Below are 27,405 nucleotides of genomic sequence, written 5' to 3'. Positions count from 1 at the left end.
TCAGGTAAGTGACACATAATGTGTTACTATGCGATGCATAGTAGCCCATTATGCTTTACCTTTGCAGAGAGACAAAGAAGTAAACCCATTAGGGTTTACTTCCTCTTTAAAGTAGTATTAAACCCTCAGCAGTTTTCAGCTTAACACGTTTGGCACGATGAAATGCACATTCCCCAGTCAACTATTTGTTAAAATTCTTACCCCAGCATTTGAAGTTTACAACTTTCAATGCAGCTGGCTCCTGATCTCGCTGCTGCTTCCCTAAACTTCCAGTATTCACAGGAAACCGTTTAAAGTGGGCCGTGCAGTCTGGAGTCAATATATTGGCTGGAGTAGGATGGATAAGCAGTGGCGTACCTTGCCATCCTAGGCTATGGGTTGTTGTCTTTCTATTGATGCACACAATGCAGAGAGACACTGTATGCAAGTGTTGGCTGTAAGAGAGACACCCTGAAACGGTAAACCTGGGCAGTGGGGGCACTTCCTTAAACTTCAAGATGAACGCGGATTAAAAATTAAAAAATACCTGTCACTTTAGCATGTAATTGAACAAAAGTACAACATTTTATTATCTTTTTCATAAATTCAGATTTGGGTTTTTTACTTTATTTTCACCCGGTGATCCTGACAGTAAAACACTTCTGTCCTAAGTTGACAACACTAACTCACCATATAGCTATAGAGGACCAGTGCTTTCACCCTATAATGAGCTACATAGGCAGAGAGCATGGAAAGTTATCTGCTCACAACTTTTCTGGCAGGATCAACAGGGTTTTTTTTTTTAATTTGCACATATGAAACGGATATAACAAAATTCTTTTTTTGGTATATTTCCCAGCTCTAAATCGCAAATAAGAGAAGTTCATTGCTAGGGTTTACATACACTTAAGTAATTTGTATCTGTATTTTATAAAATGTCAGACTTTATGCTTTACTGTTTTAAGGGTGAAAAGGTGGAAGGACTTCAAGCGCAGGCCTTATATCCATGGAGAGCCAAGAAAGACAACCATCTAAACTTCAATAAGAATGACATCATCACTGTTCTGGAGCAGCAGGACATGTGGTGGTTTGGAGAGGTCCAAGGTCACAAGGGCTGGTTTCCCAAATCATATGTGAAGCTTATTTCAGGTCCTCTTAGGAAGTCTACCAGGTATGCCAGCAGCATTACTGGATACATCAGCTGTGTCACATTTCTTTTTCGAAAAATTATAAATCTTTATGCTGTCACTATAATACAAAACATATTAGGCAAATGCAGTTAGTGTCTTTTGTCTTGTTAGTAGCATGAACAGCAGAGATAAAATTGATTAGTGGGACTTTGTTTAGTTTAGCATTACCAACATCCCCCATGCTTTAGCTTCTCTGTATTTTTTGAGGCATCCCAACATGGCCCCAAAACCATCTTATGTTTCAATCGGTTTCTGAGGGTGCTATATGGCACAGCCTGCACTTAAAATTATGAATCTCTTAAGTTGGTCCATGTTATGCCAAAGAAAGTTAACTTCTTCTCCAAGCAGTGACAAGTTGGAGTGGGGAGATTAACATCATTTCAAGGCAGGTTGCCTTGTGTTTGAGTGAGCAGAGCTAAAGAATTATTAAAGTCCATTTAAACCCTCTTAATTACTGCAATACAATCAGACTGCATCTACAGTAATAAATATGGCTCTTTCTTTTTTTCTTTTTATTCACCCAAATGCTTTTGCAAGGGCTAAAAAACTGTGCTGCCAGAACATTCAAATGTGGGAACAAGTCGAGTCTCACACACCAGGCTTCCCTATGGTTGGACCTCCCGGAGTACTGCTTTATTAAACATCGCTCTTACTCCCTGAGCAACTGTTGATTTGATAATGTTTGGTTTAGTGTGGTGTGAGTTGTTGGCTCGTGCTGCTAGTAGGGTTTTATTTTTTTATTTTTTCCCCCATACCCTTATTGTAGGTAGAAGATTGAAAAAGACGTTTTTTTTTAATTTAAATGGTCTACGCCAGGGATATGCAATTAGCAGACCTCCAGCTGTTGCATAACTACAAGTCCCATCATGCCTCTGCCTCTGGGTGTCATGCTTGGGGCTGTCAGTCTTGCTATGGCTCATGGGACTTGTAGTTCTGCAACAGCTGGAGGTCCACTAATTGCTTATCCCTGGTCTACGCCTTCCTATTTTGATTGGGGTATCAGGGGTACTGAACAGAGGGAGAATCGCCCCAATGAAGTCAGGCAGGGGTCACAGAAACAAAAACCTGACAAAGTGGAACTCTTCCCAATTCTATCCAAAACTAAAGATGAATAATGTGGGCCAAATTATGATAACCATTGCCCCTTAGAAAAGTTTAGCAGGATTTTGGGCTGGTATAGGTTTTATCTGTATGCCTCAGATTTGACCACATGCATTACAAGCTGATTGTCCAACATCTGTGCAACTTATTTTACATTTACCAACAACTATTTTGTGCAAGGACCTAATCTTTTCCAGAACACTGGTACTTTTTTCTTTTACTGAAATTTATTGAAATTTTTGCAGTAAAAAAATAGAGGCAGTACATAATCAAAGTAGAAACCGAAGGTATCAATACACATTCTTCCCCAAATGCAGGGTAAGGATGGTAATGGCCTTATAGTGTAATATGGAATAGATAAAGTAAAACTTACAGAATACCCATTTAAAAGAATGTTGGTAGTCTGTAATATAAAGACCATACAGTCCCAAGAATTGCCAGATAGACATCATCCGGGCAATCGAGTCCATAACATGCTTTCCAATTCACTGGTAATTTTTTACTGTTTGTGTTTACTATACAGTTGTCTGCTTAAAGCCCAACTCTAGAGTTCTCACTTCATGCTGTGGTGGCACTTTTTGCAGCATTGCCCTGTCCATACCCTCAGAAAGCATGCCCTTAACACCCTAGGCCAGTGATGGCGAACCTTGGCACTCCAGATGTTTTAGAACTACATTTCCCATGATGCTCCACTACACTGCAGTGTGCATGAGCATCATGGGAAATGTAGTTCCAAAACATCTGGGGTGCCAAGGTTCGCCATCACTGCCCTAGGCTCACATGAGTGGGATGAATAATGCATAGTGGAAAAATAAGCGCCATCTAGGGGCTGGGGGGGCTTTCTGCAGGGGACCACTTTGGGTGATTATTGGGTGAGTATTTCAGCCAAGGCTTCTTTTTTTTTAATTTTTTTACATTAATGGGAATTTTGTTTTTTTTAAACAGTATTGTGACTTAATGGGAAATTCCTTATTGTATTAAGTTGATAAGTTATATTAACTTGTTAAGGCTAAAAGGCTTGCCTATATTCAGTACCCACCTTTGAAAGTCCATTTAAGTGCTCAAAAGCTCTGATCAAAATAGTTTCAAATCTCCCAGGTTTTTCACATGAGACTTATGATGGCTGAAGACCTAGTGAAATAATGGTAGAGGCGCAGCTCCCAGATGTCATTTTCAGGGATATGATGGCTAGCTTGGTTAACACACAGTACAAGATTGCAGCTGCTCCACAGTGCCATCATCTGTTCTCAATATATTTTTATTTCCCTTAATTCTCAAAGTATTGACTCAACGTCTTCTGAAAGTCCAGCCAGTTTAAAGAGAGTCTCATCACCAGCATTCAAGGCAGCTGTCCAAGGTGAAGGTAAGTCTGCAATCTGGTGCTGCCAGCCATTCTGTTTGTGGAAGTAAACTTCTGTTGTATGAAAGTGAATCTAAAAGCATTGTAAATCGATATTAGGGGTGTCCAACCTGCGGCCCATGGGTCAGACGTAGTTATTAATGTGGCCCAACACAAAATTGTAACTTTACTTTAAAAGTTTTATTGTTTCTTTTTTTCTTTTTTATTTGTTTTGTAAAAATGCACTTACACTTTGCGAGCACATGTAGCCGAAGAAAGATGTCTCTTTACTGAAAAGTTTTATCTTCCGAAAGGAAAAATTTCCAATCTTCCCAATCATTCCTAATCAGACATCAGTTTTTGGCAGCACCTTTATGTGTGAGCAACTATTTTCAATGATGAAGAACACGAAAGCAACATTAGAACCAAAATATCTGATGCGCACCTTGAGAATTTATTGAGAATTACTACTATATTCATCCAACCAGATACTGATGCGTTAGTTTATCAAAATGGTGTCAAACATCGCACTTGCTTTATGTTGCCTACTTTTATAATAAACAATATTACAAAAAATTACGTTTTATTACTCGGATAGGTAGAGGAGTTGGACAAAAATATGCAAACATGAGGTAAGAGAATGAAATCGATACCTAATACGGTGTTGGACCGCCTTCGGCACCCGAGACGGTCTAAATTCTCCTGGGAATTGACAAATATAAGTCTTGGATGATGGATAATGGAATCTGATACCACTCTTCATGTAAAAATTGTTCCAGTTCTTGCAGAGATGCAGGAGGCAGAAAATGAGAGTGAACCTTGCTCTCCAAAATGTACCTTAGTAATGGTATTGAGGTCCGGCGACTGCAGCGGACGTTCTCAAGGATAGGTCATATAAGGTCACCTCAGCCCCCCCCCCCCCCAAATTAATAATTCACCATAACTCTTAATAAAACAATAAAAAAAATTATATATATATCAATCATTTTTTTTATTGTTTTATTAAGAGTTAGGCTGGGTTCACACTGCAGCGGTTTATGAGAACGGATGTGATTCGCACAGCACTGCAGTGCAAATCACATCCGATCTCTGTGCGATGCGAGTTCAGCCATACAGATAGTATGGCTGAATTCGCATCGCACACGGCGCAAACTCGCACAGGACCCTTTTTTTGGTCCGCAGCAGAATTGGATCGCATGGGTGTTCACACCATGTGATCCGATTCCTGTCCGAGTTTTCAGATCGCACTGCGATATCCGAACTGATCTGGGGGTGTCATTAACGTTTCACTGACACTCCCAGCAGTTCGCATAGGGCAGTGTGAACTGCCGCTGGGAGGTATGCGATGCGGGAACCCGCGGCGGATTTGCGGCGTTCCCGCATCGCTGCAATGTGAACCCAGCCTTATGGTGAATTGTTAATTGTCTATATTTGTGAAAACCATTGAACAAGGCTGCGGCCGTTATTAATCCAGTTTGTTGTGTCTAGTGACCTTTGTATGTTTGGAGTTAGTGTTACCAGAGTCATAATTATTTTTATTAAAATAACAAACATGTTATACATACCTGCTTTGTGCAGTGGTATTGCACAGCGGGGCCCCCGATCCTCCTCTTCTGGGTCCCCAGCGGGGGTCTTGGCTGTTCCTCTTCTTTTTATGTCCACCATAGCCAGTCACTTGCTATGCGGAGAAGCTTGGTCTATGTGCTCCTGACCTGTGTGTCTATGGAGCCATGCTCCATAGATTTACACAGCAGGACCTAGGCTTGCCACACCTGACTTCCCTGTCACTTCATTCAATTGACAGCAGCAAGAGCCAATGGCTCCTGCTGCTTCTCAAATGCTGTGTGAAGAGGAAAAGAGAGGAGAATAGATTCAGCCGTGCACAGAGCTGATCTCCTCTCCCCTCTCCCCTCTCTTCACCTTCACACAGGGGATGGGGGGCACAGGGAAATTGAATTTTTTTTTTTTTTTTTTTTTACCTTAATACAAACCATGCATTAAGGAAAACATTTTTAGGTTTCGTAACAGTTTAATGCCACCTACTGTCCCATGTTACATAATTTCCGCTTTTACCGTGTAACGTCGTCATTTTCTCACCTGCAAATCATGGTGTTTACATATTTTTGTCCAAGCCCTGTACATTATCTATATCTGTGTTCGTTAACTGATCTGCCCGACTTTTTCTGCTCATCGGCTATCCTTATTGTTAGTGTATTTTATGTGTGGCCCAAGACAATTCCTGCTCTTCCAATGTGGCATAGGAAAGTCAAAAGGTAGGACACCCCTGGTATTCATGGTGTTTTTTTTTTCCCCGTTCAATCAGTGGTTTGAATGGGAAAAAAAACGGACAGATCCCTGCATCTGTGTAAATGTTCAGGATGAATAAATTACAATTCTGTGCATACCGTATATACTCGAGTATAGGCCGACCCGAATATAAGCCGAGGCCCCCAATTTACCCCCAAAAAAACTGGCAAACTTATTGACTCGTGTATAAGCCGAGGGTGAGACATGCCTGTCCATCCCTGTGTGTGTGTCCGTCCATCCCTGTGTGTCCGTCCATCCCTGTGTGTCCGTCCATCCCTGTGTGTCCGTCCATCCATCCCTGTGTGTGTGTGTGTCCATCCATCCCTGTGTGTGTGTGTCTCCATCCATCCATCCATCCATCCCTGTGTGTGTGTGTCTCCATCCATCCATCCATCCATCCCTGTGTGTGTGTGTCTCCATCCATCCATCCATCCATCCCTGTGTGTGTGTGTATCCATCCCTGTGTGTGTGTGTGTCTCCATCCATCCATCCATCCGTGTGTGTGTGTGTGTGTGTGTGTGTGTGTGTGTCCAGCCTACCTGTGTCCCGAGCCTTTGTCCCGTGTCGTGCCTTGCCTTCGTCCCGTCCCGTCCCGTCCTGTCCTGTCCCGTGCCGTGCCGTGCCTTGCCTTGCCTCCGTCCCGTGCCCTCTTCGTCGGCGGCCATTGTAAAATTCAAAAGCCGCGCCTCCTCCTTCGCCTGTGATAGGCGGAACACTGAATTTCCCAGCAGCCTGTGTTCCGCCTATCACGGACGTCGTATCATCCTCGTCCGTAGTACGAGGATGAGAAGATGCCCGTGATAGGCGGAACACAGGCTGCTGGGAAATTCAGTGTTCCGCCTATCACAGGCGAAGGCGGAGCCGGAGGCGCGGCTTTTGAATCAGAATGGCCGCTGTCTGTCTGCTCGACACGCTGATCGAGCGGGCAGACAGCGATGACTCGAGTATAAGCCGAGGGGGGCACTTTCAGCCTCAAAAAAGAGGCTGAAAATCTCGGCTTATACTCGAGTATATACGGTATTTGTATTTTAATGCATTGCTTTTGGGTTTTCCATGCATCCCACCTATTTAAAATTTCAGTATGTCCTGAAAGCGTGGCAAACGCACAAATCAATGACATTTTGTTTTTTTTCCATGAAACTTTCTTATGGTTGTATTTGACTTGCTTTTGCCTCTCACATCAATGTTCAGTAGTCCTTATTCTCACCTCTCTCATCACTCTGTTTACTGCGTGAATTTGCCTGGAGTAAGGTGGGGAAGACAGGGCAGGGGGCCATTTTGAATATTGCACATTCCTGTCCTTCCCTTTCTGAAACTTTTTGAGGAGTAAACTTTATACTTGTTTACTGCTATTTTCAGAATACATAGCAATGTACACATATGAGAGCAATGAACAAGGAGATCTGACCTTCCAGCAAGGCGATATGATAGTAGTCATTAAGAAAGATGGAGACTGGTGGACGGGAACAGTGGGAGATAAAACCGGCGTCTTTCCTTCCAACTACGTCAGACTAAAAGATTCCGAGGTAAAATTATATGCTTAATAGCAAGTCTAATTTGTGGCTAGACCAGCATGTACTTTTATAGGAAATGGTCATTGAGATCAGTCTGTGTTACACTATTGTGTTATAGTCCTAAAGCTTTGCACTCCCAGTTGAGGGTAGGTGGTTTAATGCATTTCAAAATCTGGCAATTTTTTAGAATTACTAGATTTTTGTTTTATCCTTTTAAAACACTTTTTTAACCATGGTAAACACTGGCACAATTTTAAAACTGCAGGGCTTTGCCCACGCATACACATCATTTATTCAGAGTTCTGTGAATTAAAGTATTTGTTAACCCATTTTTTATAAGTCGCTGCCAGCCCCTCTATTAGAGGCTGGCATAGCACACTATGTAAGTTGTTTTAAAAAAACGAGGCTTGTAAATACCGATTTTTAAGCTGTCTGGGCCGGGCACATGACTCTCGTCTGCTTTACAGCTGTGATGGATGGCTTCTGCGGGAGAGGCTGTGATCTCCCTCTGAGGACAGCCGGGGGGATCACGTGGCCGCTAGTCTCCTTCTGGAGAAAGCCCTGTCTCATAGCTACTGCGAGTTGTGTGACTGGCCTGAAGACAGCTCAAAATCGGTATTTACAATGCTCATTTTTTGAGACAACTTACATAGTGTGCAATGCCTGCCCGGGGGGGGGGGCTGTGGACTTGGGCAGAGACAGACACAGAGGGAGCTGACAGGCAGGAAGGAGGGGGAAGCGAGTGCAGAAGGGACAACACCGTATGATGCAGGGATGTACTCTGACCACGACCTGATTTTCGTGGTCAGCGCAGAGAAGGGGATACGGGAAGTGGCGTTTTTGTTTTTTGTTTTTTTACAGTTTAGAATCTGCTTTAACCTCCCTGGTGGTAGGATTATGTCAAATTTCTGATGCTCAAAATAGTACAATGTTTTGCATGGAAATTTGGCATTTTATATTGTAGGCCTCTAATTCTTAGGATAAACCCACTTAAATCTGTCCAAACAAGAGTCTAGTAGACCGCCCCGGTATGATAAAGTTTGAAACACAAAATCATAAATTATAATATAAGTAACTATAAATAATTATAACAAATAATATAATAATTATTCAATAAAGTAATTAAATCAAAAACACTGAAATTTGCTCAGTTGCAGAATTCTCACTGTCTTTACTTTGTGTTTGATGAATTTCTCCACAAATCACTATCGCTCAATTCTGCAAGTGATTCTAATTTACAATCGCTGTTTTCTAGCTGGTCTAAAACTGCTTTTGATGTAAAGAGACACTTTTCGGTTGCCATGTACAATCTCCAGTTTCCAGGCAGAAAGAACAGTATATATAATGTAAAACTGCATGCAGGACACTGGACAAACCACTAGGGACAAAAGGGAGGTGAAATAATTTGATACAGTAATGTAATCTTTAAGATTACTGTGTACTGTATTGTATGTATTGTGTGTTTTTAACTTTTTGAATTTGGCGCCGTGCTCCGTCTCCGTGTGTCACAACCCTCGCAGGAAATGGAGCTGGGCACTGTGATAGATCCGGCGGAGGACACAGCTCGCACACACAGCAGGAAGATATCGCAGGATCCTAGAGACAAGGTAAGTAACTTTGCCTGGATTCTGCGATGAGATCCCGAGTGTGGCTCGGGGTTACCGCTTTTGGTATGGAAAATTCACCCCAAGCCACACTAGGGATTGCCACTAAGGAGGTTAAAGGACCAGGATCTGTATTTTTTTGGGGGGTGGGGGGGTGTTAACAAACACTTTAATGAACTACAGCTACCGTCTTCGATTGCGGCAGATGGCTTGAACATCTCAATGAACTGTGAGGGCACTGATGAGCACTCCATTGAGTAGTTGAGATGATCAGCATACATGAGTAGTTAATTGATTCTTCCTGCTCTTCAGTAACGGTCTTCTACCGTACAGTCTGCAGAAGCCTGGCATTGCACCCGTGTTCTACTGATTATGGGTGCAATGCTTTCCAGCCTCCTGTGGGAAAAAATAATAAATGCACAATTATTTTTTTAATGGTGCCCGGAAGTCCCCCTAGCCATCCCTGTCTACAATTATCCCACACCTGTGCATCGCTAGTCTTAATCCCATCACTGACCCCATCCTGTTGCCAAACTGAACATAATTGGAGAACTTGGGTTTCTTTCAGGTATACTCAGCCTAGATTGGGTCTTATCATACATAGCTGTTAGGAAGTGGACCACCCTTTTCAGCCCCACATCAAATCATTGTCCAAATCTTGTTGCCTTTTTGCCTCCATAACCTTTTTTTTAGAATATGCCCCTTCTTAACCAACAGAACCACAAGATATTAGTTCTCTCTTGTTCTCTCTTGCCTTGACTACTACATCTCCTTCCACATTGGCCAACCTCTACAACTAATAACTCTAAAACTAGTCAGTTCTGAGAGGAACTTTTCAGCTGTAACTCTGAAAAAAGCTGAAAAACGCGGCTATTTGTGAGCTGTAAACTTTTATGGGAGTATAGTTTTGCTGAAAAACGCTAGTGCAAAAACACTGAAAAACTCACTCTACAGCTACAGATTTCTATAGCTAACGTTACTGGCTTTTTATAATGTCCAGTGTGCATGAGGCCTAAAAACTGATCACACTAAGCAGGAGAACACAACTTGGTCAGTTCTCTCGCTATGCTGGGAGCTCAGTGTGGTCTCTTCCAATGATCAGGCTTGTCCTGACGTACCCCGCTGCACAGCCATTCACAGGGAAGCTCAGCTTTTATTCAGCTGAGGAAAGAAGGAAAGTGATCACTTATTATTATTTTTTTTAATAAATATTCTTTTTCACTTTTTTCTGTCTAAATGTTTTGCCTTCCATTTCTATTTTAAATTGAATAGATTGTTTTAAGCCCCTTTCACACATGCGGACATTATGTCCGTATTTCATCCCTCCGTTTGCGGATGAAATACGGACATACATGCATTCCTATGGGATAGCGGGTGTCTGCGGATAAACATCCACAGACACCCGATATCGTCCGCCTCCGCTATTGTCCGATTCTGCAGACGGAGGAAAATCCTATTTTTCTATCCGTCTGCAGAGCGGATTGGATGAACACGGACAGACGGTCCGTGCTCATCCAATCCCCTATAGAGGAGAGCGGAGATCTGACAGGGCAGTCCCCGCACAGTGTGCAGAGACCGCCCTGTCCGCCGCTGGCTCAGCGGGGACAACGGAGCGATCCCCGCTGAGCAAGCAGATCATCACGGGGCGGATCATTACTGATCCGTCCCATGTGAAAGGGGCCTTACAAGGTGATCACTTTTAGGCCTCATACACACGGACGTTTTTGGATGTTTTTACAGCAGCTGTTTTTGGCTTCAGATGTTTTTTTCTACAGTCAATAAACTCCCCAGCATGTTATCCTATGTGTCTTTGCACATATAGGCTGTTATCAGCAATTTTTGGCTGGGGTATTTTTTGCCTTTTAAAAAAAAAAAAAAACAGTGGGTTCTGAGAGGAGTTTTTCAGCTGTAAAATGCTCTAACGTCAAAAAAGGCAGATAAACACTCAAATGTGTCTCAGCGGCGTTTTTTAACCTTTTTGATCCATTAAAAATAAATAACGTGGAAAAAAGTTAATAAAAAAAACGCTAAAAAACGCTATTGCAAAAATGTTGAAAAACTCGCTGCAAAGCTACTGGCGTTTTTATAATGTTAACATCCAGTGTGCATGAGGCCTAAAACGACTGTGCTCCTTTCTTCAAGGTCCAAGCAGTAATCGGAAGAAGGGGTACACGCTGAAAGCTTGTCCTAAAAAAAATTTGGATGTTAGTGCAAATAAATGTATTTATTTTTTATCACAAACGGTACTCAATTGTTCTTACGAGTGCAGTAACACAGCTACAATCACCTCAACAAAGCCATTCACAATTCTGCCCCCCAGCTATATCACCAACCTCCTCTCAAAATATCAACCAAGTCATCCACTTTGCTCCTCCCAGGACCTCCTTTTCGTTAAGGAGGAACTGCAGTCCGCTCACATAATTTGTAATAAAAACACCTTTGCCATTCTGAAGCTTCCCTCCAACCACTTTGCATATTATTTTATATATGCAGTGATTCTTTACTTGCCAAATATGCTGCAGAAATCCCCCCCCCCCCCTGCTGATTCTGGCAGTAACCAATTTAACGGTGGGCAGCTGAAGCTGCTGCCTGTTTACTTCCTGGATTTACACAGAGGCACACCTCCAGCTCTCATTGGCCCTTTTATAACTCATCCCCCCTCGCTTCCTGGCAAACTTGTGAGCATTCGAGAGAGAGCTGTGCATGATGTCATAAGCTTAGGCTTTTTACAGGAAGTGGGCTGTATAAGGTATTTACTGGCAGAAAAAAAATGTTTTACTATCCAAAGTTAAAATAACAAGGATAGACGATTTAATTGATGGAAAGTTTCAAAAATGCAGCTTCTGTTCTGCTTTAAGGTAAAAAAAAAAAAAAAAAATTCAATAACCACTCCCCCAGCCCCTTCCGCCCTAAACGTTTAAGCTGGTCATACATGGATCCAAATTTAGCCAGTTGAGCTGGAATAATTCTGCCTTACCTGAGTCTTCTCTTGATTCAGGGCTGTCCTGTCTGTAGCAGCTCTTCTCCCCTTTTCTAGTATCCATAGGAGGCTCTGATGGCAGTGGGAGCCATTGGCTCCTGCTGCTATCAATCAAATCCTGTGAGGAGGGTGGGGCTGAGCTGTGCTGTGTGTCTATGGACGCACACAGCCTGGCTCGCGAGCACGCCCGCATGTGTGCCCCCACAGCGGCCAGCTTGCTTGCCGGGGGGGGGGGTGGTATTTGGAGAAGAGGTCAGGGGACCCCGCAAAAGGAGGCAAGGGGCCACTCCATGCAAAACCATTGCACAAAGCAGGTAAGTATAACCTTTTATTTTAGGGGAAACACATTGGATTTGCAACCACTTTCAATTGTATTGAACTATGCGGTCTTCCTTTATTTTGTATAATGTTGCACAAACTGTTGGTGCTTTATAAATCCTGTATAATAATAATGACCCTGATGTAGAGCAACTCTTCTCAAAATGTATTTCTCTGTTTTGGTTTTACTGGGGCAGGATCATCTAGTGAACCCTTTTTATGGTTTTAAGTACCCTACGCTTGCTATTTTAGTTACTGTGTGTCCAAAAGCACATACTATGGGAGTGTTGCCCATTGTATTGTTTTACAGAGTCTGCCAGCTGATAAAGGAAATGTATTTTTGTTATTACTAGTAGGGGTCAATCCTGATGTACCACTCCAATCCAATTTATTTATTTTAATGAAATCTATATTGCCTTATTGCCAGCTCTTCCTCTAATGTACTTTTTTTTTTTTTTTTTTTTTTTTTTTAGGGTGTTGGGATAGCGGGTAAAACGGGAAGCCTTGGAAAGAAACCAGGTATGTTTTTAACTCTTTCCTAGGAATTAAAAAAAAATAATTACTATTTTTAGTTTTTGGGGCCGTTTGGAAATGGAAGAGCCCCATAAGCCCCATTCATGTGCCACCTTAAAAGATGGTGTGAATATAAATGTGTTTTAATTCTTTTTTATATTAAAAATGAACATATCAAAGTAAGTGCATGTGCCAATCAATAATGTAAACATGCAATATTGAATCATATATATCAATATGTGATCAGAATATACAGTCCGTTAAACCATCTCATTGGTATATAAAAAAGTCCAATATAAATGTGCCAAATAATAAAGTGCATAGTACTTATGGACCAACTTCCACTCTAAAAGTGCTCCAATGTGCACCTTAAAATGAAAAAGGTAGCCTCTTACCAGATGTTATGGATCTTGACTACGTGGATCAAACAACGAATGTTTTCAATGATGAGACTTTCCTGCTATGGCACTCTTGCTGGTGAAAATGAATTTATTTTATAAGGTTGCTCACCATCTGGGCATATCTAGAATGTAAACAGGGAAAAGCCTCATGGCATAAAACAGTAAAGTGGACTTTATTTAAAATACAAGGTTACATTTACAGCAAGGCTGTGAATCACAAGCGCTGTATAAAACAAACCGGACACGGTGTCGCCCATCTCACCGGCTGAGGTGACTTTATATGTAAACTCTTTCCGATGAGTTGCTCCGCAAATGGCGTCTTCTGGGACAACTGAATTCTTAGTTTTAAGTACCTTTGCTTTTTTCACACCAACGGTTTGTGTTATACATAAATTGATTATGATGTTCTCAGTAGTGTGCACTATATTCATACAGATGTGTTTTTTTTTTTTTTTCATCTTCTTGGACGCGGTGGTAAACAAATGTATTGAATGTCAATATACAATATATGTGCTGTAGAAACACTACATGGGTAACTTTTGTCATTAGTGAATTCATACTGTAGTGTTGCATGGTAAAATATTTAAGCTCTGTTTGCTCTTCAGAAATTGCTCAGGTTATTGCCCCTTATACGGCTACCGGTCCTGAGCAGCTGACCCTGGCTCCTGGCCAACTGATCCTGATTAGGAAGAAGAACCCTGGAGGCTGGTGGGAAGGAGAATTACAGGTATGCTTTTGTTGTAATTTCATTCATCTAAACTGCCAGAGGAAGGCCAAAAACCCCAGCAAACCATCATCCAATTTGCTCCAGCAGGGGAAAAAAATCCTTCCTGATCCCCCAACAGGCAATCGGATATTCCATTGATGAACTTTACCTATAAATGTTAGTACCTAGTTATATTATGTACATTTAGGAAAGAATCCAGGCCTTTTTGAAAAAGAAATCTACTGAGCTGGCCAGAACCAGTTCTTGAGGGAGTCTATTTCACATTTTCACAGCTCTTACTGTGAAGAAACCTTTCCATATTTGGAGATTAAAACTCTTTTCATCCAGATGTAAAGAGGACCCTCTTGTCCTCTGTGATGACCTTAAAGTGGATAACTCAGCATCAAGTTCACTATTTGGACCACTTATATATTTGTACATGTTAATTATATCCTCCCTTATTCTCCTCTTCTCAAGAGAGAATAAATTCAGTTCCTTTAATCTTTCCTCATAGCTGAGCTCCTCCAGGCCTCTTATCTTGTTGGTTGCCCTTCTCAGCATTTTCTTCAGTCCCTCGATATCCTTTATATGAACTGGTGCCCAAAACTGAACTGCATATTCCAGACAAGGTCTTACTAATGATTTGTACAGAAGCAAAATGATCTCTCTGGAGTCCGTACCTCTTAATACAAGAAAATATTTTGCTCGCTTTGCAAACTGCAGCTTGGCATTGTATGCTATTATTGAGCTTATGATCTACCAGAAATCCCCAGATCCTTCTCCACCGTTGATTCCCTCAGCTGTACCCCCCCCCCAGTATGTATGATGCATGCATATTCTTAGCCCTCAAGTGCATAACTTTACATTTATCAAAATTAAACCTTGCTTGGCATATATTTCCCAATTAAACAGAGCATTGAGGTCGGCTTGTAAATTGGAGACATCCTGTAAGGACGTTACTCCACTGCATAGCTTGGTGTCATCTGCAAAGACTGAAATGGTACTTTTAATACCAGACCCTATATCGTTTATAACTAGAAAATGCATTTCCTGGAGAAAATGCGTGGGAATGCTGAATAGCATCAAAACTGCCCCATCATATTTCCCCCATCAAAACTGCCCATCATATTCCTCTATTGTAAATCAGTACATGGTGTGTCTGTGCTCTCCCCCGGGCTCTGTAATCTGAGATGCTGCAGCCGCCTCCCCCCACTGCCCATCACTGTGTACAAGAAGCTTTGTTAACAATGGAAACAAAACAGACAACAAAAGCCTGGATGCCTTAAATTTTATGAAATTTTATGAAATGACCACTAAACTTAAACAGCTTTTTCACAAAAACTGAAAAGACATAGCCAGATGAATATTTTGTGAACATTTTAAAGTTTGTTTGGCGTCTGTTAAAGTATGAAGGAGCTGAAACTTTTGGAAGAAGATTTTAAGCATTGACTTCAATGTTAAAAAAAAGTGTTAAAAAGCTTAAAGAGGAAGTAAACCCTGATGAGTTTACTTCCTCTTTCATTCCCTGCAAAGGCAAAGCATAATGGACTACTATGCATCGCATAGTAGCCCATTATGTGTCACTTACCTGACACAGGAGCCAGCGATGTCACCGCTGTCCCCTGTAGTCCGCCGCATCCATCTTTTCGGTGGGGTCTCGCAGCTCCGCCGCTGTCATTCGGCGGAGCCGCGATGACATCACTCCCGCGCATGCGCACGGGAGCCGACGCGCGCAGCAGCTCCATTGTTGGAAATGCCGCGCTCAGTGCGCCTGCCAGCGGTGCCTGTCTTCGGGCAAATATCTCCTAAACCGTATAGGTTTAGGAGATATTTCTTGGACCTACAGGTAAGCCTAAATCTAGGCTTACCTGTAGGTCAAAGTGGTTTGTAAGGGTTTACAACCACTTTAATATTTAAAAAAGTATAAATAGTAGAAAAAAAGTTGAAGTGCACACATCAGCTGAAAGAGCTGAACATTTTAAAAGTTGAATGGCTTTAATAGCTGAAAGTATGCAGACGTTACGCAGAGCAAAAAAACGTACAGAATAAAAAGATGATGATGATAAATAACAATAGTGGGACTGCTAAAGCAGTCCCACTAAATATATTAAAAAGTAAGGGCCCCAACACTGAACCTTGGGGTACACCACTAATAACCTTAGACCATTCAGAGTAAGAATCAATAACCACTACTCTCTGAATTCTGTCATTTTAGCCAGTTTTTTATCCCTTTACAAATAGATTTTTCCAAGCCTGTAGACTTCACATGAGCCGTATGTGGGGAACTGTGTCAAAAGCTTTTTCAAAATCCAAGTATACCACGTCCACAGCCACCCCTCTGTCCAAGGTTTTACTTACCTCCACATAAAAAGAAGATCAGATTCGTTTGACAACTCGTGTCTTTCTTGAACTCATGTGTTATATAATTTGTGCTGAAGGGCTTTTGTTCACTTCAAGTGGAATTTGAATTCCAATATAAATCCATTGTAAATATAAATCTATGCCAAACCAACTTAAAACAAGTCAGAAGGAGATCAACTGCAGGTCAAATAAGTTCTGAATAATCTCATAAGCATCTAAAGCTTTTGTCAAAATGATGCAATCGACACAAGCACAAAGCCCATTGACATTGCAATGCTTCAGTTTACCCAAATCTTGAAGAACTCCTCTCATAAGCATTAATATAAATACAGGTCTGTATTTTTGTCTAAATGCCTGTATTAGCTTCTCCAATGAAACAATATTGAAATGTGGAGAAAATTCTTTTTCTTTCTTTCTTTTCTTTCTTTTCTTTCTTTTCTTTCTTTTCTTTCTTTTCTTTCTTTTCTTTCTTTTCTTTCTTTTCTTTCTTTTCTTTTCTTTTCTTTTCTTTCTTCTTTTCTTTCTTTCTTTCTTTCTCTGGTAGAAGCCCGAATTATGGGCATTAGGAAGGTTGACCTCAGTTGCCACCGCTCCCTGTGACTTTTTAGTTGGTTGCTAGGATGCAAGCAGCCAGGGTTTACATCTTCTTTTGTTGGTATGGTGCAGACAGCCAGGGATGCTGTGCTGACATGGCCCCTTCCCCCACATAACTAGTGATGGAGATTGCCCTAAGGAAATAGCCTGGTTCGAGTCATTTGCATTCATGGTTAAATGTTCATCTGCTTGCTAGGTGTGTTTGGATAGCAAAGGATGGGGGAGTTATGAAGGAGCTGTCAACCGCAGTGAGACCAGCTTAAAAGATGGGACCAAGAGCTACATGCACTCCTCAAGTGTTTTGCCCAGCAATATCCTATTGGGTATGGGTTTATTAAAAAGTGATTTTTTTTTTCTATCTTAACAAGACTCTGACCGTCGCTGTTAATGACCGCCTAGTGTTTAAAGCCCTTTCTAAGGCCTTATTCTGACTTGCAGACCCTGCTCTGCAGCCTGCCTGTGCTTCCATGTCCATCTGCCAGACCTTAGCTGTCTGGTACAAGGATATATGTCTCATAATCCCGGATCTATCCTGAGGATTGCTTCTGAGGACTCTTTAGCTTAAATGTTATGTGGAATGCCAGTGCAAGAAATGCCTTTTGGGTACCTCCTTTGTTACAAATAATTGAAGAGCTCTGGACGGCCGCACTCCAAGATAAATTCAAATGCCTTTTATTCGTGAAGCAGAATCGCACAAAAGTGGGTCTCAGCAAAGCAACAATAGCAACAATAGCTAAAGCATTTCACACTACCAAGAGTGCTTACTCATAGCTCCACACCGGATCCGAAAGTTATCACCACTTCTCTTGGTGGTGCATGGAATCTGCCAGGGCAGACCTTTTGTCTCTGGACATCAAGGATGCCTATTTGCATGTTCCCATCTTCGCTGCTACCTCCAGTTTGCAGTGGGCACACAGAATTACCAATTTGTTTCCCTACACTTTAACCTGTCTATTGCATCTTGGGTCTTCACTAAGGATGAGTGCTGGCGTGTTCACACACTCCACGCACAGAGCCTGCCAGGAAGTCGGTGCGGCGCTGTGCTAATCACAGTCAGTGAGACATTGTCCCAATGCCTGGCTGCAGAGGTCGGGCAATGTCTCGCTGCCTGTGATTAGCACAGCGATGCGCCGACTTCCTGGCGGGCTCTGCATGTGGAGTGTGTAAACACGCCGGAGCTCATCCCTAGTCTTTACCAGGGTGCTAGCCCCTGTTCTTGCTTTGCTTTTAGGGCATCCTTTTAGTGGGATATCTGGCTAACCTCCTTCTGAGGGATCGGTCAGTGCAGGCTCTGTGGAATCAATTAGCACAGACTCTATTGGTCAATGTCAAGCGAACTGTTCGGACCCCAATTAGCACGAATACCATCTTATTGCTTGGTGTATCTATGCCTGGTCCTGGACACAGACCTATTCTTAAGTGTTCCTGTCACAAGACAAATTCGAGACTCTCTGCTTCCACTTTTAGACTCTACAGTCTAGGAGTTTACCAGCCCTCAGCTTTTGCATAAGAGTTATGGACTTGATGGCTGCCTCTTATTAAAATGTTTCCAAACATTTTTCACTCCAGACCATTGCACTTCAACATCAGGGTTGAATAGGCAGGCCAAGTCTCTGAGCCATCAAATATTCAAAAAAAAAAAAAAAACAGGCTTGCAGTGACCGTGTGGATCACGAAGCCAGGTCCTGACTTGGACAGAATATCTGTTTTGTTCCAGTCCTGTCCACTGTACACATCCCAGGCATGAAAAATTGGCAGGCAGACTTTGTTAGTCATCAATGCCTGGGCTCTGTGGAATAGTTTCTTCACCCAGAGGTGACCATTCTCACCTGTTGCAGGTGGTAGGTGCCAGACATGGACCTCTTGGCTTCCTTGTGACACCAGGGGATTGCAACCTGGTTCTGCCAGTTCTTCAGAAACTGTCCTTTTAAATGATCTGTCTACTTTTACTCACAAGGATGCCTTCCTCATTGCCATGACCACTGTGTTAGCTGCCTTAACCCGTACAGAACCTTTTCCTGTACTACATAGAGACAAAGTTGTGTTGTGATCATAGGCCTTTTTTTTTTCTTCTTCCTACCAGTGTTATGTCTTCCTTCCACCTTAACCAGGACTTTCATCTTCGTCCTATTCCATGGCATCCAAAGGGGGTTTCCCTCCATTGTTTGGAAGTGGTACATGCCATTAAAGTCAATATTCACATTTTTTTTTTATATCTGACTCTGTACTGTTGGTCCCCATAGGGGAATTTTTGTTCCAGTATCTTTAGATAGATTTGGTAATTCCTTATTCAAGCCTATAGACTATAAGAAAACATTTATTATATTGCAGCTTATCAAGTCTTGGATACAACTGTATTCATTTTTCTTTTTTTTAGGCTTTCTTCTATTTTCATCTGGTAATCCAGCCAGTCTGTTTTTCAAAAGACAAGCTCTTCTCCATATCTATCTGTTTACAGAGATGAGGCAAACCATTTACCGCTTACAGGGGTGCTTACAATGGTCCGCTTTTATTCATGTAAAACCTTTATCCTAGAAGAAAAAAAAAATCTGTTTGCTGTAACTTCTTATAAAGTATTAGCTGTAGTTTGGCTTTAATTTGTTAGTGTATTTAAACGTGCTAGCATAATTAACTCTACCCTCCACCCCAGACTAACATTGCTGCTGTCTGCTGTGCCCCCTGTTCTCCTTCATCCAAAGTGAGGGCACCCTAATACAGGAGGTGTGTTACTTGCCAGATCACCAGGTGACAACAGAGGGGAAAAGCCTGAAAAAAAGAAAACTAATGCAGCCACCACATCTAATGATTGGTAAGCTGCGATATATTACATTTTTGGTTTTAGGTTAAAACTGCATTAAGGGCAAGGTACCACCCTTCCATGTCAAGATGCACTTCACTAAATCAGTTAGTGTTTCGTGAGATTTTCACCATCGGGCATCTGTTACTTCGATTTGCAGGGGTGACATCATAGGTGCTGTGAGAAAAGGTATTGAAGATTAGAATTAAAAAAGACACTAAGTACTTTATATCTTGATGAAACAGAGGGGATGGCAGTCATTTGATTATTCTATTCTAATCTTTAATACCCTTTCTAACAGCACCTATGTGCAGTCGTGTCCTCGCTCTCTTTCCCCAGTCTAAGGTTTTGCAGAGGGAGGGGCTGAGACACCCCTCTGATGGCAGCTGGCCAGAAGAGGAAGGTCACGTGACCGCACATCAGTGGTGAGAGAAGGTATTTAGAATTAGACAAAAACAGACACACAGTATTTTATATCTTGGTAAACCAGAGGGGATGGCAGTAATTTATAAATGGTATTTTCAGGACACAGGGAAGAGCAGCAGGAGGGGATGGACAGAGAGGAGATTAACTCTCACACTTCAGAACAGACAGATAGGGGAGGAGAAGGAAAACCCAAAGCAGAGAGTGGGATGATAGTCACGTAAACTGACCCATGGTATCATTGATCAGCAGCCATGATTGCTGTGGTTCCGCACATGCAGCAGGCTGGATAAACCAGGTATTTTACAGCATAGAATGGGAAAAATTACATGGCCCCTTTTTAGGGTTACAACCGCTTTAAATTTTAACAGGATGACATTAAAGCCACTTCAGATTCCTACTTCAGTCATAGGCTCTTCAGGTGGTTCTGTAGGTAACAATCAGTTGGACTGCTTTTGGATTTTCCAGTGTACCTGAATGACTTCGTCCTGTGTCCCTTAGGTTTAGTGAACAATAGTGCAATCTCAGATGCAACTTCAGAGACACAGAATAGCTAGGCAATGGAAATCGCATTGTTTTCAATGGTACCACTCACATCAATGTAACTCAGCACTGCATGGTCTTGGAAAAGGTTCCTTTACTAATTTGGTGGGATTTTGCACAGTTTTGGGCACCATAGAATATGCAAACATCCAAGTTTCACTGTGTAATCGCACCAAAAATCTTATCAAAATCGGGTCTCAGTAGTGTGAACTTTTCTTAATGTGCTCAGAAAATAGGATTTTTAATGTACCATAACCACTTGCTGACCAGGCCTTTTTCTGACATTTGTTGTTCACAAGTAAAAATCAGTAGTTTTTGCTAGAAAGTTACTTGGAACCCCTAAATGTTATATATTTCATTTAGCAGAGACCATGGAGAATAAAATGGCTGTCATTGCAATATTTTATGTCGCACTGTATTTGCGCAGAAGTATTTGAACCTGGGTTCACACTGCTGTGCTGTAATGTGGTGCAAATTTGATGCAGGTTTTAGTCCAGGGTGAGGTGTGAATTTATGTTGCAATTTTTGGTGTGGAGGTGCGAACAAGTTTGCATTGCAGCATAGAAGTTCGCAGGTTAGCATAAGAGTCCCCCCCCCTCCCCAGTCATATTCGCAAAGCTGATACGTAAACTAAACGCATGGATATCCATTATATTCAAGTGACATGCAAATCTTGGGCTCCCTAACCACATCTAAACCGCTCAAGATTCGCAGCAGTGTGAACCCAGGCTCAAACACAATTTTTTGGGGGAAAAATAAATTTTAATGGATTTTTCAAAAAACTAAACTGTAAAGTTAGCTCTTTTTTTTTTTTTTTTGGTATAATGTAAAAGATGATGTTACGATGAGTAAATACTGAAAATGTCACAAACTTCGGTACTTTAAAATTCACCACAGGCGTTGCTTTAAAATGTTTACAGGTTACCTGTTTGGAGTTAGTGGTGGTCTTGCGTTAGAATTATTGTACTCGCTGTTGTTTGAACACCGTTTACATATGCAGGCACGACTTATGTATGCGTTGACTTCTGCGTGCAAACTCAGAGGGATGGGGCGCTTTCAAAAAAAAAAAAAAAGTTTTTCCTTTTTTATTTTTACACTTTCCCTTTAATTTTTTTAACCACTTCAGCCCCGGATTTGGCAGCTCAATGACCATGCCATTTTTTGCGATACGGCACTGTGCGACACTGTACCCAAACAGAATTGACAACCTTTTTTTCCCCACAAATAGAGCTTTCTTTTGGTGGTATTTCATCATCTCTGCGGTTTTTATATTTTGTGCTATAAACAAAAAAAAAAGCCACAATTTTGGAAAAAACGCAATATTTTTAACTTTTTACTATAATAAATATCCCCATTTTTTTTTTTTTGTTTTTTTTTTTTTATTTTTTGTTTTTTTTTTTTTTTTTCTAAGTTTAGGCCGATATCTTTTCTTCTACATATTTTTGGTAATAAAAATTGCATTAAACATATATTGATTGGTTTGCACAAAAGTTATAGCGTCTACAAAATAGGGGATAGATTTATGGAATTTTTATTATTTTATTTTTTTTACTAGTAATGGCGGCGATCTGCGATTTTTATCGAGACTGCGACATTATGGTGGACATCTGACACTTGACACATTTTTGGGACGATAGACAATTTTACAACGATCGGTGCTATAAAAATGCACTGATTACTGTATAAATGTCACTGGCAGGGAAGGGGTTAACACTAGGGGGCGATGAAGGGGTTAACTATGTTCCCTGATTGTGTGTTCTAACTCTAGGGGGAGGGGACTGACTATAGGAGATGACAGATCATGGTTCCTAGCTATTAGAAACTCACAATCTGCATCTCCCCTCCTCACAGAACAGGGTTTTATGTGTTTACACATGCATCCCTGTTCTGCCTCTTGTGGCCGGCGGTCAGCGTGATCGCCAGTCACGAGCACTGCAGCGGACGCGCGTGCGCCTGCTATACCGATTAAAGGAATCGGCGTACAGCTACGACGTTTCACGGGATCATGCCGTAGTATAATGACAGAGGCTGGTCGGAAAGTAGTTTAAAATGTAAACATCCCTTGTAATAGATGACAGGACCTCCTTATTGAGAGATCTGGAGTCAAAAAGACCCAATATCTTTCATTTACCTTTAAAAGCAAAACGAAAATCATTTGTCTGGCCCGAGGACAGGAAGTGATGTCAAACTTTGCTTCGCTCCTCCAAGGGTATAAAGCCGAGTGGGGGCTATCTTGCCCTCACTCTTACCTGCCCGGCCATTGGCCGCATCGGATCAGTTCAGGGCTTACCGACGGCTCCAGTAAGCGCAGAAACTAGCTTACCGGAGCACCTCTCCCGCTGCCTATTAAAGTGATCCTGTGGCAAATCTGCCGCTGGGATCACTTTTATTAGAAAGCTGATTGCCTAAGGGGAAAAAAAAGATGTTTACCTGGGTTATGGCATCTAGCTGCAGCCATAACCCTGGTATTTAACTGTAAAGTAATGATGTACGTTTATAGTTAAGTGGTCGGCAAGTGGATAAACAGGGACTCAAGTCTCTCCTCTCTATTCTTATGTTCCACTAGTACTATTGCTTTGCTACAAAATTGGCATAATGCGAGTGGGTGGAGTCGTACTACCGTATATACTCGAGTATAGGCCGACCCGAATATAAGCCGAGGCCCCCAATTTACCCCCAAAAAACTGGAAAACTTATTGACTCGTGTATAAGCCGAGGGTGAGACATGGCTGTCCATCCCTGTGTGTGTGTCCGTCCATCCATCCCTGTGTGTGTGTCCATCCATCCATCCATCCATCCATCCCTGTGTGTGTGTCCGTCCATCCATCCCTGTGTGTGTATCCATCCATCCATCCATCCCTGTGTGTGTGTGTGTGTGTGTGTGTGTGTGTATTCATCCATCCATCCATCCCTGTGTGTGTGTGTGTGTCCATCCATCCATCCCTGTGTGTGTGTGTGTGTGTGTGTGTGTGTGTGTGTGTGTGTGTGTGTGTGTCCGTGCAGCCTTGTGTGTGTGTCCAGCCTACCTGTGTCCCAAGCCTCCGTCCCGAGCCGCCGTCGTCCCGAGCCTCCTCTGTCCCGTGCCTCCTCTGTCCCGTGCCTCCTCTGTCCCGTGCCTCCTCTGTCCCGTGCCTCCTCTGTCCCGTGCCTCCTCTGTCCCGTGCCTCCTCTGTCCCGTGCCTCCTCTGTCCCGTGCCTCCTCTGTCCCGTGCCTCCTCTGTCCCGTGCCTCCTCTGTCCCGTGCCTCCTCTGTCCCGTGCCTCCTCTGTCCCGTGCCTCCTCTGTCCCGTGCCTCCTCTGTCCCGTGCCTCCTCTGTCCCGTGCCTCCTCTGTCCCGTGCCTCCTCTGTCCCGTGCCTCCTCTGTCCCGTGCCTCCTCTGTCCCGTGCCTCCTCTGTCCCGTGCCTCCTCTGTCCCGTGCCTCCTCTGTCCCGTGCCTCCTCTGTCCCGTGCCTCCTCTGTCCCGTGCCTCCTCTGTCCCGTGCCTCCTCTGTCCCGTGCCTCCTCTGTCCCGTGCCTCCTCCGTCCCGTGCCTCCTCCGTCCCGTGTCGTGCCGATGGATCGCCGCTCCTGGATCGCCGCTCTTCTCGGCGGCCATTCTACAATTCAAAAGCCGCGCCTCCTTCTCCGCCTCCGCCTGTGATAGGCGGAACACTCAATTTCCCAGCAGCCTGTGTTCCGCCTATCACGGACATCCTCTCATACTCGTCCGTAGTATGAGAATGAACGGATGTCCGTGATAGGCGGAACACTGACTGCTGGGAAATTCAGTGTTCCGCCTATCACAGGCGGAGGCGGAGAAGGAGGCGCGGCTTTTGAATTTTAATGTCCGCCGTCTGTCTGCTCGATACGCTGATCGAGCAGTCAGACAGCGGTGACTCGAGTATAAGCCGAGGGGGCACTTTCAGCCTCAAAAAAGAGGCTGAAAATCTCGGCTTATACTCGAGTATATACGGTAGACTAATCCTGCAGCTTTGTTTTTCCAGTGTTCAAACTCCTGAGAGCAGCAGTAAAACCCAATGTGCCTGAATTACTTCATTCCGTGTCCCCTGGGCTTCGTTCACATCATGGTGCAGAGATGTTTGGTTTTTCTGCACGTGTTTTGCAAGGGTTCTAAGAAAACAATGTGTCCTGTTCACACCACAACATACAGATTTTTTTTTTTTCTGCACAGCGTGTATGCCGTTTTCTGCACGGAATAAAAAAAAACGTGAAATCAACATTGATTTGAACAGGGCACATATAACTGAGGGGCATGAAAACTGATGTCATCTAATATCCCTGCAACTGAAATCTGTGCAGTTTTTTAATGCACGTATGGTGTGAACGAGTTCTCAATCTACTTCAAGAAAAAAAATGTTCAGTAAATCAGAAATACTATTTTATTTCACATCAGTCTTCCATAGTTTAATTTCATTTTGAATCTTTGCAGGCCCGTGGCAAGAAGAGACAGATTGGTTGGTTCCCTGCCAACTATGTTAAGCTTTTGAGCCCTGGTACAAATAAGAGCACCCCTACAGAGCCACCTAAACCAGCAGTGTTACCAACCAGTAAGTACTTTCTCTATCATCCCATATCACAGTGATGGCGAACCTTGGCACTCCAGGTGTTTTGGAACTACATTTCCCATGATGCTCATGCACTCTGCAGTGTTTTTGAGCATCATGAGAAATGTAGTTCCAAAACATCTGGGGTCCCAAGGTTCGCCATCACTGCCATATCAGGTTACTATGTGTTTACTAATTCCAACTGTCAGTATCCAGTGCCTTTATTTTTTTTTTAAACTTGCTTTTCGACTGCTTTTTACAACTTTTGTCTCTAGGAATCTGTCTGGAGTCACATTTTAAACACTAATAGTTCTGGTATAAACTCCTTTATTTAACATTCACCCTTTCAAACTTGCTTAGTTTTTGGATGTAAATTGACCTTTCAAATACAATTTATTACCAAAAGTATTGGGATGTCTGCCTTTACATGAACTTTAATGGCATCCCAGTCTTAGCCCGTAGGGTTCATTATAGAGTTGGCCCACCCTTGGCAGCTATAACAGCTTCAACTCTTCTGAGAAGGCTGTCCACAAGGTTTAGGAGCGTGTCTATGGGAATGTTTGACCATTCTTCCAGAAGTGCATTTGTGAGGTCAGGCACTGATCTGGCTGCAGTCTCTGCTGTAATTCACCCCAAAGGCGTTATATTGAGTTGAGGTCAGGACTCAAGTTCCCCCACCCCAAACTCGCTCATCCATGTATTTATGGACCTTGCTTTGTGCACTGGTCCAAATCACTTGGTGGAGGGGGGTTTATGGTGTGGGGTTGTTTTTCAGGTAGTTCCAGTGAAGGGAAATCTTAAGGCGTCAGCATACCAATAAATTTTTCATGCTCCCAACTTTGGGGATGGCCCCTTCATGTTCCAACATGACTGTGCACCAGTGCAAAAAGCAAGGTCCATAAAGATGGGAGGGAGTTTGGGGTGAAGGAAATTTACTGGCCTGCACAGAGTGCTGACCTCAACGTGATCGAACACCTTTGGGATGAATTCGAGTGGAGACTGCCGGCCAGGTCTTCTCGTCCACATCAGTGCCTGACCTCACAAATACAATTCTGGAAGAATGGTCAAACATTCCCATATAGACACTCCTAAACCTTGTGGACAGCCTTCCCAGAAGAGTTGAAGCTGTTATAGCTGCAAAGGGTGGACCAACTCCATATTGAAACCTACGGTCTAAGACTGGGATGCCATTAAAGTTTGTGTAAAGGCAGGCATCCCAATACTTTTGGTAATAAAGTGTATTTGAAAGGTCAATTTATATCCAAAAACTAAGCAAGTTTGAAAAGGTGCTTGTGTGTCCCCATCAGTACATAGAACAGAAGATGACTGACATAAGCCCATGAGTGACCCTGCTTTGTGTTTTGTCTTTGTAGCATGCCAGGTCATTGGGATGTATGATTACATTGCACAGAATGATGATGAGCTGGCCTTCTCCAAGGGTCAGGTGATCAACGTATTGAACAAAGAAGATCCAGACTGGTGGAAAGGTGAACTGAACGGTCAAGTGGGTCTCTTCCCTTCCAACTACGTCAAGCTTACCACAGACATGGACCCCAGCCAACAGTGTGAGTACATACAGGGTGGACTACTTTCATTTCTATGTCCTATCTATTATTAATGACATGCAGCATTGCTGTGATTCTGCGGCTCTTTGCAGAAATCAAAGCTTTGTCTTCTACTGCCTTACCCGTCTCTTTGACGACCTTCCACTTAAGTGCTGACATGATCATAGTCCAGCTGTTCAATCCCTAGCTTTAGCGCTCATATCATGTGACCTTTCATTGCTTGATACCAACAAATATTGCATTCCATTGGTAGGTAAAAAAAAATGGATCACTTTTAATTAGAATTAATTTAAAGGTCATGTCCACCCAATAATGTTTAATAATTTATGTATAAGCTCCAGCCATTTCACACTCCAATTTGCTTTGTATGTTTCTGGTTCCTTTTTCTCTGATCCCTTGCAGCTATAATCTTTTTATAGTTAAGCAATTCAGGATCTCCTTGCTGGATTCTTCAATCTTGTCCTATACAAATTTTAGCATTTTTCAGTTTTGCCTGTCCTAAAACCCCAAAAAATATTGGGAAAGTATCTTGGAACCAGGATTCAAGATTTCTTTTTGGCATCTGACCAATACAGAAATACCAGTTTTTATTAGTATGGAGCTAGCCTTTAGTTTTCTAAATTA

At 42.6% G+C, this 27,405-nt stretch overlaps 1 protein-coding gene across 4 annotated transcripts in view; it reads left to right on the top strand.

The window, feature by feature from the left end:
• ITSN1 (intersectin 1) overlaps positions 1-27,405 on the top strand; it is a 249,840-nt gene that overhangs the window by 142,040 nt on the left and 80,395 nt on the right. For all 4 annotated transcript variants that reach the window (XM_077479948.1, XM_077479947.1, XM_077479949.1 and 1 more), the window contains 7 exons: positions 945-1,150; positions 3,551-3,633; positions 7,276-7,442; positions 12,806-12,851; positions 13,852-13,973; positions 25,102-25,219; positions 26,590-26,781. In XM_077479948.1, the coding sequence (XP_077336074.1) occupies positions 945-1,150; positions 3,551-3,633; positions 7,276-7,442; positions 12,806-12,851; positions 13,852-13,973; positions 25,102-25,219; positions 26,590-26,781 (934 nt within the window). The remainder of the gene's footprint in view (positions 1-944; positions 1,151-3,550; positions 3,634-7,275; positions 7,443-12,805; positions 12,852-13,851; positions 13,974-25,101; positions 25,220-26,589; positions 26,782-27,405) is intronic.

Source organism: Lithobates pipiens, unplaced genomic scaffold, assembly GCF_037356315.1.
Source record: "Lithobates pipiens isolate NorthernLeopardFrog02 unplaced genomic scaffold, aLitPip1_a1.2 Scaffold_16, whole genome shotgun sequence".
Taxonomy (NCBI): Eukaryota; Metazoa; Chordata; class Amphibia; order Anura; family Ranidae; genus Lithobates; species Lithobates pipiens.
The sequence above is the reverse complement of the archived record's forward strand: the minus strand, read 5'-3'. Positions and strand labels throughout refer to the sequence as shown.